General features: G+C 41.6%; 1 protein-coding gene across 2 annotated transcripts; it reads left to right on the forward strand.

Annotated features, from left to right (window-relative positions):
- The first annotated feature begins 433 nt into the window (after positions 1–433).
- NAAA (N-acylethanolamine acid amidase) lies at positions 434–13,055 on the forward strand. Of its 2 annotated transcripts, XM_037392539.1 has the most exons (11): positions 451–734; positions 1,293–1,457; positions 3,354–3,480; positions 4,245–4,335; positions 6,972–7,048; positions 8,451–8,623; positions 9,497–9,559; positions 10,157–10,223; positions 10,776–10,804; positions 11,768–11,849; positions 12,667–13,055. In XM_037392539.1, the coding sequence occupies exons 1-10, from the start codon at positions 529–531 to the stop codon at positions 11,841–11,843; spliced, it is 1,074 nt and encodes a 357-aa protein (XP_037248436.1). In that variant the 5' UTR covers positions 451–528; the 3' UTR covers positions 11,844–11,849; positions 12,667–13,055. The 2 variants fall into 2 exon arrangements, with proteins under 2 accessions (XP_037248447.1, XP_037248436.1); XM_037392550.1 differs by lacking the exons at positions 10,776–10,804; positions 12,667–13,055 and having other exon boundaries at positions 434–734.
- Positions 13,056–14,189: the final 1,134 nt, after the last annotated feature.

Consider the following 14,189-nt stretch of genomic DNA (forward strand, 5'->3'; position numbering starts at 1 on the left):
ACTGAGCCCAGTTTCCCTTGGTGTGCGTGTGTCCAAAACTGAATGACAGCTGAGGCAAAAAGGGAAATTTTTTTGTCCTCTTTGACTTTTAACACAGGTGTCTAGTCTCCTCTCCTCCCTTTTTCCCTCCTGTGAGCTACCCCCACTTGCTGCCAAGCGTCTGCCTGTCTCTCAAAAGCGAGAGTATTGGGCTGCCTTTTATAAACGATTTCACAAATGAACCGCCGATGTCAACCGCAAGTTTAAACCTGTTTTTACCGTGTTTTCATCGCTCTTGTCCCTGCCTCCAGGCGGGCGGGGCGGGCTCGGCGGCGGGGACCGGGGCCCCTGAGGGGATGGCAGCGCCTCGGCGCCCCGCGGGCCCGCTCCTTCTCTGTGCGGAGGTCGGGCCGTTCCCCCGAGGCAGGGTCGAGGGCGGCTGTCAGGCCTCGGGGCGGGCGGGCGGCCGAGGAGGGCGGCGCCCGCCATATCCCGGCCCTCCCCTCAGGCAGTCCCTGCCCGGTGCGGGGCTGCTGCCGGGCTGGCGCCATGGGGCGGGCAGCGGCGCGGTGGCCCCGGCAATGGGGGCTGCTGGTGCTGCTGTGCGGGGCGGTAGCGGCGGCCCCGGCTCCCCGCGCGGCGGCCCCGCTGCTGTGTAACGTGAGCCTGGACAGCCCCGCTGAGGAGCGCTGGCTGCCGGTGCTGAGGCGCTTCGATCCCGCCTTCCTGCGCGCCGCCGTCGCACGGGTCATCGAGTGAGTGTGAGGCGGCGGGGCGGGAGCGGGCAGCCCGGCGGGGTGCGAAATGGCCGCCGGGCCCGCCGCCCTGTGCCACTGGCAGAGCGGCGTGAGGGGTAGCCGCAGTCCCCGCCGCTCCCTCGTCAGGGCCCGTCGTGCCCTTCTCCCGTGCGCCGCCTGACCCGCCGCTGCGGGCCTGGGCGGGAGGGAGGGAGGGGGAAGCCGTGCCGCAGGGCTGCTGAACTCCCAGCTCAAAAATTCGGGGTGGTGTTGGGTTTGTGTTTGTTTTTTTAGCGTTAACTCAGTACTACCCCAGTTCTCATACGCTTAGGAACCTTGCCAGGGGATAGACCGGGGAGATCTCTGGTAAAAATAAGAAGAAATTGCACAGTAGGAACCCTGAGGGGCTTCTGTGGGGATGTGGAGAAGGCGGTGAAGGGCTGGGATGCTCAGGGGTGGCCGGCTGGGACAGCCCGATCAGAGAAACGGCAGGCTCTGTGGGTGTCTCGCTGCCAGCTGTATGTTGCAAATCTCTTGTGTCTCTTTCTTGGCTAACGCCTTGAGCATATTTTGCAGTGAAAGTGTACCAAAATGGGTCCACGAAGTCATTCGGCCGATAGCAGCAGAGTTGGAGTTCTTTATGCCGCAGCCCTTTGCAGGGGAAATTCGGGGGATGTGCAAAGCCCTGGGAATAAGTCTTGGAGATGGAGTCCTGCTAAACTTCGCCTACGAGTCTACTGCGTAAGTGGCCGGCGCTTAGAGAATCTGGTAGAAATGGGTAGAGGTTCATTTTGGTTCAGCATGGGAGAATGCACAAAGGCAGGTGAAGACATCATAGATGATTTGCACTGTTCATCTCACCCTGTTCTGTGCATTCAGCTGTAAGGTTTCATTCTCATTAGGAAGTTTATGTCCTGAATTGAACCAGAAATGCAGAGCAGTGTTTTTATTAATAAGGTAACAACGTAGCAAAGCAGTGTGTTTATTTGTTAATAAAGGTAACACATAGCTGTAATATTTTTGTGTACATATATCTGTGTAAATGTATAAAAGTACAAAAATAATTTCTGCTAATAAGGAAGGGCCACCCATTCAAAAGTAGTTGCGTTCATTTATCATCAAAGTGCATCATGTAACGCACTCTTGTCATTTAAATTGTCCTATTTCCCCAAAAAGGAAACTAGAAGAATTAGTTGCAATTTAAGTATTTCAACCATTCATCTGAGATATGGTTGCTTCCAGACCATTTTCTGAATGAATGTTCACTGTATAATGTGAATTTTATAAATGACTGTATAATGTCATTTTTTGATTTGCACAGTGTAAAATGGATGTAGTATCTTTATGACAGCAGACAACCTCGGTGGAAAAAACACTCCATTTCTTTGTCTTTTTTTGCTCTGGAAGCATGTGCAGGATAATAATAAACAATTGGCATTGCCTGTGACGATTCTAGAATTATTTTTCAGTATAATTTTAATAAAAAAACAGTTGCATACAGCCACTTGTATGCATTTTGATTATTATTTTTCTTAATGTGTGGTATTTGGTGGTTTTTTTTCTTAATAAGGATTAATATCAGATAAGATAGTAATTTAAATGCTAGCTTTCTTAGTATTTCATAGAGGGCACTTGTCAGCCCTGGTAAGGCCCATGCAATTTTAAGTTTCTCAGCAATATTAAAGAAAAATCAACTGGGAACAAACTACTTGTCTGCAGAATTTTTTTACTCTTGCAGTTTTGAAAGACAGTTCTATGCATCACTGGAATGACAAACTCATAACTTCACAGAAAATAATTTTTTAATTCCCTGCTAATTCAATATACTTCATAGAAAAGCCTGTTTCAATGAAACTGAAATTGTTAGTAAAAAAGGAACTCCATCACACTTCCTGTTCTAGAGAAGAGGTTAGCGTATTACTGAAATGGCTGATACTTTAACAACAACCGGTGTTTTCAGTTTGAAAGGACTTTGAAATTTTTATCTAGTTGTGATTAAAAATATAAACAGGGTCCAAATCGAAATAATCTATAACTGTTAAAATGAAATCCACAAAGTTTCAGACTGATGCTTTGTGGATGGTTTTAGACCACTTTTCATCTCAATTTAGAAAAGTGTTAAAATGAAATAATGAAAATTTTCCCAAGTTGAAATGCTGCTTCCTACCTGGTCTGTAATATCTGACCTGATGTGGATGGTAGTGAGGCTTTTGAGTTTCTGAGCCAGGTGAGACCTGGTAAGTTAAGTATCAGTTTTATATGTTAGACTCTGCGGGAAAGGACTTTCCCTTAGAGTTATCATGCCTAAGTCATATTGGACATTGTAGTGTTGTGCAGTTATGCAGAGCTTCAGTCAAACCATTCTGTCCCCCCCTTTTTTTTTCCAATTTGAAACTAAAACTTGCAAGAAAATTTGTCAGAAAATGTAGGGTGAGACTGTTCTCTAGGGTTGGGAAGTGTAAGTGTTAATGATGTAATGCAAGTTCCCATTTCATTTGTATGCTTACGTTACTAAAATACTTCACAGAGGATAAAGTCAGTTACTCCTCCTAAAACGCTGAGTTAGTTCAAGTATAATATTGAAAGCGTTGTCATAGCTTTTTCTTAGATCATTCTTTCTCCTTTTTGTTTTTGAAGGTTCTGTACTAGTATTGTCGCTCAGGATGACAAAGGAAACATTTACCATGGTCGGAACCTGGATTACAATTTTGTCGATATATTAAGCAAGATTACAATTGATGTGCGGTTTATAAAAAGTGGGCAGGTATCATCTCTGGTGGCTGGGTGGTTTTCTGTGAAGGAACAGGGTATGGTCGTACAGCTGTATAGGCAGCAGGATTTAATGTGGGAATGTGGTTCCTATCCCAGGTTTACTGGATTATTACAGCAGCACAGTCAATCTCTCTAGTAGCGTGGGATGAATGCTGGTTTTCTTTGCTTTCTGGACATGCAGTCTGGGGTGATAAACTGGAACAAATAGAACAGCATAATCTAATATCTCAAGATCGTTATTTGGAAGGAGATGTTGAAAGACGGAAATGCCAAAATATTAAGAAGAGAGGTACTAGACAATATAGAAAAGAGATAAGTTTTGGCAGGGACTGATTTTGAGGCTTTTTTTCCAAGGCCTTGTTAACTTTTGACCAATGTGTGTATGTTAGATGAAAATTTCTGAAAATGAACTACTTGCTAATGCAGTCCTCGTTAGTGAGATTTTCTTTATATTTATTAGTCTGTTTTGCAAATGGAGAACTTTTTGTTTGTTTCTTGCTTGGCAACTTGCTAACTTCAGCAGTACTTTTGTAGCAGTCTGTGATCATTAACAAATGAAATGCAGTGAATTTTGGTCCTCAGAGTCTTTCTTTACTTTGCAAATTTTGCTGTAATTTAAGACAAAGCATTTTCTAATAACCTCTGTATGAAAGTCACAGAAAAAAAAAGTACAGGATGCTGCTTCAGAAAGTTGCCTGTATTTTAACTAGTGTTCTGTTCCAGAATGCTAAAATACTGCATGTTTCCTGGTTTCAGATAGCGTATCAAGGCACCACGTTTCTTGGTTACGTAGGCTTATGGACTGGACAAAGTCCACACAAGTTCACAATCTCCGGTGATGAACGAGGTAAAATAAATCTGTCTGCCCCACCTGATGTTACGTACACTATTCTAGTTGATTGTTTCCTGCTTGGGACCTCCTCTCATACTCTCCTAGAGGGAAAAATGTAATTCAGGTTGCCAGGAAGAAGCTGATGTTGCATGACTTCTCTTGCCCTCAGGGAGTGAAAGCACACTGCCAGGTTTTTGGCTGCTACATGGGAGAAAGGTATTTGTCAGCCCAGCATCATCTGACCTTGAAAAGTGTCAAAGGAGACAGAGAACCTTGAGGAAAGCCATAAAAGACAAATTAACGTGTTCTGTTCAAGAGACATAATTTGAGATAGCAGAGTAGGGGCTGAGGGGAAAAAGGTGCAGTTGTGTATAGTAAATTAATGGCTGCTTTCCTAGTTCTCTGTCCCTTTCTCTGTCTTCCACAATTCTCTGTCCCCATGAGGCAGCTTCAAAGAGAGGATGGGAAGAGAAGTGTAAGACTGAGAGATCTAGGGGAAAGACAGCAGAGCCTGAGAGAATGCATGGAGGTACTGGAAAGGCAGCCGAGGACAGATCCAGTAGTAGAAGTAAGCTGAGAAATGTCAATACCGAGAAGTAAAGCTTGACAATAGGAGGGCTGGTAACTGTCAGGAGGGCAAAGGAATGGTTGTTGCCTTTTCCATCAGCCCTTCAGTTTCACAGATACTGAGTTATGTCTAACTCAGAGCTTGGGTTTGCCCCTTCCATTGCTTCACTCCTTTTTTTTCTTTTTTCATTTCTTTTTAAGAAGCATAATCCTAGCTGTTTGTTAGAACTGGAAGCAATGTAGTCTGAGTTAGAACCAACACCTAAAATAAATGTTTTTCACTTGCAATTGTGGTAAGCATTTTTTCTTTTCTTTTTAATCTTTTCTTTTAATTAAACAATCTTTTGTTTTCAATTTTTTTAATGTTATGCAACCGCTATTCACTGTATATGTTATATACATATTCATTATCTCTGTGAGTGGGGATTCTACTATGGAGCGTGCACCTTTTGATTCCTGTTCCCTTTGTTAATACTGCCTTGTTGCATTCACTAAATTATTTCCATAGTTTACACTCATGGGGTTTTTTAAGAGCCTGCTTCTGATGCTAGTGTAGTTATTTAATCCTTTCAAAACTCAGTATCCTGGGCTGATACTCAGAGATGGCAACTGATTTTGGTTCATACTAACATCAGCTTGGAAAAAAAGTCTTAAGTGTATCAAGTGTCTGCAAAAGGCTTGATATAGAAGATCTTGCAAAGTCCTATGTCTGTGAACAGGCACAATCTGGGGACAAAACCAGTGCCATCCTGCTTTCCCTGCTGTTTCTCAGCAGTGTGCTTCAACCTGCAGTACAAGGATCATCTGAGACGACAGTGAGGTCGTTTAGTCCATGCACAAACCCATTCTGTTCTCCCGATTCTGATAGAGGAATCAAGTACTGCAAACCTGCGTGTGTGGTTGGCCCCACTTGTCCATCAGCAGCTGATGTGCTGTCATCCGTGTGCCTCCACTTCAGCCACGTGTCACTCATTCAACACATGCTGCAGTCCTGTAAATCAGTTGTTGCTGACTGCTTGCTGCTTTATCCGAACTAAGAGTTCAGTCATATGACTGAACTAAAAAATTTTGGGAAACAAGCATGTGAACTACAGCTGGAAAGGGGGGTGACTTTAAATTAGGGTGAAGGTCTATCAAGTGACAAGCACATTGTTTCTGCTGGCTTTTTCTGGTTTTGGCATATGAGTATTTATAACCTTGTCCTGCTGTTTTTCTTAGTTCTCTTAATTTTCTCCAGTAATACAAAAACACCATCACTACCTCTTTTTTCAGCTGTGTAATTATTCCTGTTGTTGACATAGTTCAGGAAGATGAATAATGAGGTGATTGATGCTGCTAATATTTGAGTTGACAGACGTAGACTATTGTAGGAATGGACCAGCAATTCTTTTGGAAATACTTGTTACAAAGTGCTAGTCCTGGTTACAGTCACCTTTGACTCTTCATTACTTATAATTCAGCTATGAATAAAAACAGTTTTAAAACTGAGCAGCTAGCAAGTTATCAATACTGGAAGAAATGTGGTAGTTTTTGATAGGACTTGCCAGTGCTGGCAAGTTCTGAGAGATATTGTGTATTCTCTGTACAATGTTGAACGCTGTCTTCTTTATTGTCCACCGTACCTCAGACTCCTGCTGTTTTATGGCAGCCTGTTAGGGTTGTGGGCATATTGTACCTTTCAGAAGACACCAAAAAGATAATGATCGCTCATTGTAGGTCTGACATGCTTTCTGGAAAGCAGGGTCGTTACTTCAGCTGCTGTGGTTCAAGTTCAGCTGGGATTGTTGTCTATTTATATTTCAGCTCTAGTTTCACCTGGGTTTTATGCTTTTTGCTAGCCCTTCTTCTGGAATGTTGGTATTTTATGCTGATATGTAGCTGCCCTGTTTATAAATTTATAAAGCTGCCCTTTAAATAAACTTAAAAGAATTTATTGCACCGCTCTTTTGTAATACAGTAGAGAGAAAGACTGTAGAGCTAGAGATGGGATGTGGAGAAGAAAGGAAGGCAGGAGGCTAGATTTCACAGCATGTACGTAACATGCATACATAGTAATTTTTATTATTTTCTTTTTTTTTCCCCAGAGGGTGGTAGGTGGTGGGAAAATGCAATAGCTGCTTTTCTGAATCGGAATTACCCTGTCAGCTGGCTTGTCCGAGATGTAAGTGCACTGAGTTATTGTCTCATATTTCACAGTGATGTCATTTGTACTTACAAACTTCCTAATAAATTTGATGTTCCAACTTCTAGTTTCACAGAAAATTCAATAAATTGATAAGTAAATGCATTTTGTAAGAGGAGATGGGTGTTGTCCCCAAAAGCGATGTGTAGGAGAGAGGCAGTTCCAGCCCTTCAGGGAGGCGATCTCTAATCAATGCCAAAAGTCCTTGAGAAGCTGTGCAAAGACTTCCTTCCTAGGGACTACTTCAGCTAGTTGTGATTTGTAATTTAACAAATTGAGGCAGCTGCACTCTTAGATGGTTAGTGTCTCACCCAGTGGTTATTTCACACTACATTTGATATGTTACCATATTAAAAATGCAGAGTTCACCGGTGAGTGGAAGGAGTTAGACCGGTATTTCATATAGCATATTTTATGAGTACTGTGTTAGGGTACTACTAAGATAAAACAGATTTGCTGCTTCTCAGATTCTTGAATTACAGTAAGCATGAATGATACAATTGCAGGTATACAAACTCCCTGCAGAACTGGAATGTCTACTGGAGACTTTACTGTTCATAGTTTTTTGAGATTGAGATGTGTCTTGAGGCTGTGCCTTGAAACTACTAGCTGCAGTGTTGCTGTCAGAAATAATTGTTCTCTAGGGTTTCCCCTGTCTTTCTGAACAACGTTATTTGATGCACGTTCCCCGTATTTGTTTTTAGTTCCTGCACAGCGTTCACTTTTAAAGACGTACTTCAGTAGGTTGTGGCTCTGTGCCTGAAAATAGCTTCATTGGCTGCAGTGACTGTCAGTTTATGCTAAGTTAGTCACCTGGTTGTGGCAGGAGAACACAGGCTTGCTGTAAGCAATGCGTCTGCCTTACTCACCGTTGTTACCTAAATCCTCTGAAACCACTGGCAAGACAAAAACATTGAGTAGGTTTTCCCCCCCCCCCCGCTTTCATCCACTTTTCATCTATCCTGTTGTTCACATTGAAAGACTGAGGGTGTTCCTGAGGATTCAGGAAAATCCTTTGCTGGGGGTTGAATTTGCAGAGTAAGGATATGTCTCTGTCTTTTGAATGGCAGATTTTCCAGCTTTTTTCACTTTTCACCATATACAAATGTGTACATGTATGGGTGTGTATATGTGCATTTATATTTACTGTTTTCTTTGAATATTTGCAAAGTTGGGATTAATGAGTTAATTTACTAGTCATAGGCATTTCATGTTCATATGATTGTCTGTTTGGAAACATGTTTCAAGTAGCACTTTACAGTCAGTTGCTATTTTCAAAAAAGCTGGACCTTTTCTTCTTTTTAAGATGTCCCAGTGCTCGTTTTTGTGCTTGGCTGTGCTCTGTGATCTTTGTTTCACTGTGATCTCCTTTTTGCATTAGACCCTGAGCAGAGCAGAGGACTTTCAGTCAGCTGTTCTCAGACTAGCTGGCATTCCCATCATTGCTGAAGTTTACTATATTGTAGGAGGTGTATCACCCAAAGAAGGCATGGTCATAACGAGGAATAGAAGAGGGCCAGCCGATCTCTGGCCTCTTGATCCTTTAGGTGGAGCGTAAGTATTAAAAACCAGTTTATTTCGCTTTTTCATATTCCCTTCTGAGTGAGAGGTAGGCTTAGTGACCCAACATTCTTGAGAGATCCAGGGCATCTCTTACTAATGCTTACAGCTGGACAGGGAAAGCTTGAAAGTCTCTGAAAGGAACCCCAGTTTCTCCTCTTTGAGAAGGAATCACACCACCTTGTCAGGTTGGGGCAGTCCAGAGGGTTGAGGGTGGAAGGAACACCTGTATGTGTTTATTTTTTAGCCAGATTCCAAAGGAGACAAGACTTGAGGGCCTCTCCTGTCTGGCTCCCAAATATTCTACCGGTAAATTCAGCAATTCAAAATTAATTTTGACCCAATTTGGTAGAAGGGTTGGTAGCTCAAAAATAATTGTTCCTGTCAATTAATATTGACAGCTTAATATATGAAGGAGATAATAAGATAGTTGCCCTGCGGTGAAAAAGGGCACTTAATGCGTACAGTCAGCCAGCGGGTACTGGCTTGGCAACAGCCAGGTGGCCTGTTGGCTCTGTGTACTCCAACCGGAATGCTGCAGGCTGCATCACATGCCTATCTTTTCTCCGATCATCTCTTTAAAGATCTGATCTTCCTTTTATTGTAGTCAGTAGTAGCTTTGTCACGGACACCAGCAGGACTTCAGAGGTTTCTTCTTTTTGATTTGTGTTCATTAGTTTACGGTAAAGGCTGCTATTTTTATCAACATAGGACCCCCTGGGCTTGCAAGAGACATGGGAAAGAGGCTTTTGAGGGATTTTTTTTTCCTTTTGGCAATACAGAGATACTGTATTCTTTGTCTTTGTTAATTACCTACCAATTCGCCTTTTTGCTTGTGTTTATGTTTGTGTGTTGTGTTACATATAGGTGGTTTCGTGTGGAGACAAACTATGACCATTGGACTACCCCTCCTCCTTTTGACGATCGAAGGTAAATTTAGTTTGGAGCTCTGTGGTGATATAACACTTTTATTTTGAAAAAGCTTAAGAGACTTGGGTGTTTTCTTCTCCAAATGGGTGTTAGCTCATTGAGCAGGCAGCTTATTCAGTTTCTGTAATGCCACTCAAAAGGGAACAGATGAGGTAAGGAGCAATATTCATGCATGCCAGAGGAAAGTCTATGTGGCACTGAGTGGCATAAAAGATGAAAAATTGCAAGGCTAAGGCATGTACCCAAAATTTCTTTATAAAGCAGTTTAGTAAAAGCTAAAGGATTTAGATTCACAATGACAAAACTATTTGATGGCACTAGGAAGGTGCTTGCAGATGACATTTTTTAGGTTTTAGGCTGTGTGGTATATAAAAAGCTGTTGACAGATTCCTGTTGGTCTGTACTCAGTGTTGTAGTTAGTTACAGAGTAGCTTCAGCAGTGTGAGACTAGATTCAGTCGTGCAGAACTCTGGATTATTTTAGGCCAAGGCAAGCATTTCAGTGTGAAGGCGTTTAGTGAGACGTTTTTCACATTGGTGCTTTGTAGCCTTTGGAACAGTAAGCTGTGTTTAATGATACTACATTGTTTTCCTGCAGAACTGCAGCCATCAAAGCTCTCAACGCTACTGGACAGCAGAACATCAATTTTGATACGCTTTTTAAGGTAAGCTTTTAAATTCTGCATTGTGACTTAATGTTCTTTTTCAAAGCAGAAGTGCAGTTGCATTTTTGTCAGGGATTTAAAAGCTGTGCAAGGAAGGCATGGTGAAAAAGGTGTACTTTACAACCATCTCTGGAGAGTTTAAGACTGCTAAGTTTGTTAAATGTTTCTGAACATGCTTGCATAGATAGTCATTTTGTAATAGTGTACCAATCCAAGTGGAAGGTGCACAAGGTGAATCCCATCGCCATCATCTTTGTGCAGTTCCTTATTTCAAGCACAATTACAAATATTATGGCAGGCAGATAAAGTGTTAGGCATGAGTGTTATTTACCAGTTAGTTTTGAGAACTTAAATGTTCTGTGTTTCAGAGGGCTTTTAAAAAATATTTTTTGTGAAATTATCTGATATTTAAAAAACCGCAAACAAACAGCAAGAGAAATTCTTGACTTTGCATTATTCCTTTTCATAACTTCATTCTACTACTGCTTCTAAATAGCCTTTTAATTCTCTCTTCATTTACCAAAATGACAACTCTTCAAACTTTCTGTACAGGTGTTGTCAGTGAAGCCAGTCTTAAACAAGTAAGTATTAGATTCAGAGATGTTAATCAATGCCTCTGGCCATGCCTTGCACCACTTAGAAGTCAATCACAAACTTCCTTAGGATCTTCCTATGTGTCTGTCTGAAGATCTTGCAGTTTCCCAACTTAGATTTCTGCTTGTGCACGTGGCATGCTTTTTTCGCTTCCACAGTGCTCTTCCTCTTTGGTCTGTCACTCTAGCCAAGAAAGTACACTTTGTTAGGCTCGGACTGGTAATGGGAAGTTCCTTTGTAGTAGTGAAACAAGTGACTGCTTAGAGGAGGAGCTGGACTTTATCCTGAGTCATTTGTGCCTTTCATTTTTGGAACCTTTGTATTTGCATTAACACTGAAAATGGCTTTCTTGGGAGCTTCTGATGTAGCTCTGCTTGATGTGTAAAAAGGGAAAAAAAGAAAAGGCAGTAAGTGGGAACATAGCTTTTAGGTACCATTTATAGGATTTCTAAGAGAGATTTATTTCAGTGTGCCATTATTGTTCTGCATTATTCCACAAATTGCACCTTTGCAGGTTATCCTGTTTTGTTTTACTTCTGTATCAAGCTCAGCGTATTCTCTGGATCAGCCATTCGCATTAGAGCTTGGCAATGGCTTCTTCAAAGTTAATACCAGGACTTCCTCTACTCTGTTATAAATGTGAGGAAATTTGGAAAGGAGAAGGTTGTGTCTGTGTAACTGCTAAGATTAGCAATACTAATTTTTTAATACAGTGATAAAATAGATGTAGAAATATAGTTCCTTTGCTGTACTGAGTGGGGGGAAAAATACTAAAATTTTGTGCCACCAGCCTTCATTTTTATCAGTCTCCCACTCTTTCTAACCCTTGTGTACCTAAGCAGAACGTTTGTTTTCACTAAGATTTGTTCTGCTGCTTTGCTAGTTTTAGAAATTAATTTTCTTGCCTTTGGAGTGTCACTTAACTCTTTGCCTCTTTCCTTCCCTACCAGTAACACAGTGTATACCACGCTAATGAGCGCTGCACTTCCAGATAAGTACCAGACATGGATCAGAACTGTGAAGTGAAGAGGTGTAAGTAGCATGCTGGTGCTCCTAGCTAGTGTAATTAAATAAAAATGCCAGCTGAAGAGTCATTGAGGGACAAAGCACTGCAGTGGCACTCAAGTGATCTAGTCTGAATTCCTGATTCTCCTTTGCTTTGCTTATTGACCTTGGATAAATACCTTCCCCTGTTGTTTTAGAGGTAGTTAAATATTGACATTCTTTGCAAAACTCTTGGAGGTTAGCTTAGGAAAAGTGCTTTATCAGAGAGGAAGGGGTGGATGTTGTTGCAACGTAAAAGGTAGAGGTTCACTTTGTGAACGTTTTAGCTGTTATTTTTACCAGTCCTACTACAGTCATGTCTCCTGGTGGTTGACCAGGACAGGAAGCCCTGCCAGAGTGAACTGAATCCCAGAAAGAGGGGTTGGTGCGCTTGGCATGGAGAAAGATCAAGCTTAATTTGCGACAGCCACTCACAGGCGACTGAGTATTAGCATCCTTTGAGGGCTTTTGTCCTGTGAACTTGAAGAAAAAGTCAAAGTGCTTGAACTCACAAGCTGCCTCACATGGTAGCTTTATTGTGTTTGGAGAAAGATATTAAGTGGCGTTTATTTCTATTCTGAGAAACTCTGGTTGCATTGTCTTTGCAGGAGCACAAGAAACTGCGTTGCAGCTTGAATAGTTTTTTAAACTATTATTAGTATTGTGTTTGTAGAAGTTATATTGTACATTTGATTTTAGCAAGAGTAATTCCTTTCTTTTAGAGATTCTGCACCATTTGTTTCTTTGTTAACTTGATACAAACCTGTGCTCTTTTTTTTTGTTTTCTTTTTTTTCTTTTTTTTAGCTCAACAGACAAAATGAGTAAAAAGCTGAAGCTTTCCAGGACTGGCATATGCTTTTAAAATCACTCTCACAAGCAGGACAGTTCTTTTGGCTTATTGATTATAGTATCATAGAATTATTTAGGTTGAAGTGTGAGCCATTCAGGAAGTAATGACTTGTTAATTTTAGGTGTTGCAGATGATACTGTTAATGGACTGTAATGGAAGTTTGATTTTATTGTAATCGATGTTCTAGCAGATGTTGATGGCTAAAAATGCTTTTACTATTTTTGGAAAGAGTTGTGCAACCTGAATGTACTTATGCGCTGACTAATAAATAAAAAACTCATATATTTTGCCTGGCCTGTAGGTCTGAATATAATTAAATAAACATATGCAGCTGATCACTTGATTTATGAAGACCTGTGGTGTTACTCCTAATGTCATCATCCTTTTCACTGATCTTGTGATCATGAGCCTAGCAGGGTCAGACGCAGCAGTCAGCTGCATGCATACCTCTAGAAGGTCGTGATTTTATTCATCAGAAACCAGGACCCGTTTGAGGAGTCTTTTTAAAACAGTCTTTCCCCCCCCCAGTAGATGACAGAAGCTTGTGATGGGATAGCAGTGAGGTTGGAAAAGGTTTTCCTTTTCTGTAGTTGAAAGTTGCCTTCAACAGAAAGTTCACACCTAATTTCTGTGGTACAGAGATGTCAGGGTTTTTTGTTTGTCAGGTTGTGCCGTGACTGCATATTGAATTCAGGCGCTTCTTGGGAGCACCCCAGCAATACTGAAGGATGTGATGAGTCAAAACCAGTGGATACTTTCATGTAAAGCTTAGAGGTCCCATTCATGGACTGGACAAAATTCCTGCTAATGCCAGTGAGAATTTTACCAGAGAGAAGAAGGTGTGCTCAGAGTGTTGGGTCAGAGCACCGTTTCTAGATACATGCAATGTCACCTGTGGTATTTGTGCACCAGTTATGCAAACTGTTCCTGAGAGAGCTTTCTGGAGATGTGGGCCCTTTATCTCCTTGTGCTGAGTTTGGCTCTGGCATAACCTACTTAACTTGCATCCTCTACTTCTGCCTGGATAAATGCGCTGCAAGCTTTGCCTTGACCCAGTTTGTACAATGATGTTAGCAGTCATATGCCAGAGCAATAAATTTGAAAAAAGAGTTCCTGGAGGAAGATGGAAATAGCAGTGACAATATCTCTGAGATTTCAGAACGGTGTTGCTTTAATTCACAGAGGAAGCACTGACTCAAGATACCAGCAGGTTTTCTTTATGTAACAGCCGCCCACACCTAAAGACAAAAGGTTCCCTACAGGTGTGACTTGTCTTCTTGACCTCAGCACCGTTAGGCTGATTATCTTCTGGCAGCCTTGTGCCCAGATTCTCAGTGGTATGTAAATCTAATCAAATGTAGTTGTTTCAATGTGTACAAACAGACCTGGAGTGTATAAGTATTTAGTATCCATGAATATTCAGGAAACAATTGCCTGCTCCTGTTGTGTTTATGTCTCATCAGCTGTTCGGAACTTG

The sequence above is a fragment of the Falco rusticolus genome, chromosome 1, assembly GCF_015220075.1.
Source record: "Falco rusticolus isolate bFalRus1 chromosome 1, bFalRus1.pri, whole genome shotgun sequence".
In the NCBI taxonomy this organism is placed as follows: Eukaryota; Metazoa; Chordata; class Aves; order Falconiformes; family Falconidae; genus Falco; species Falco rusticolus.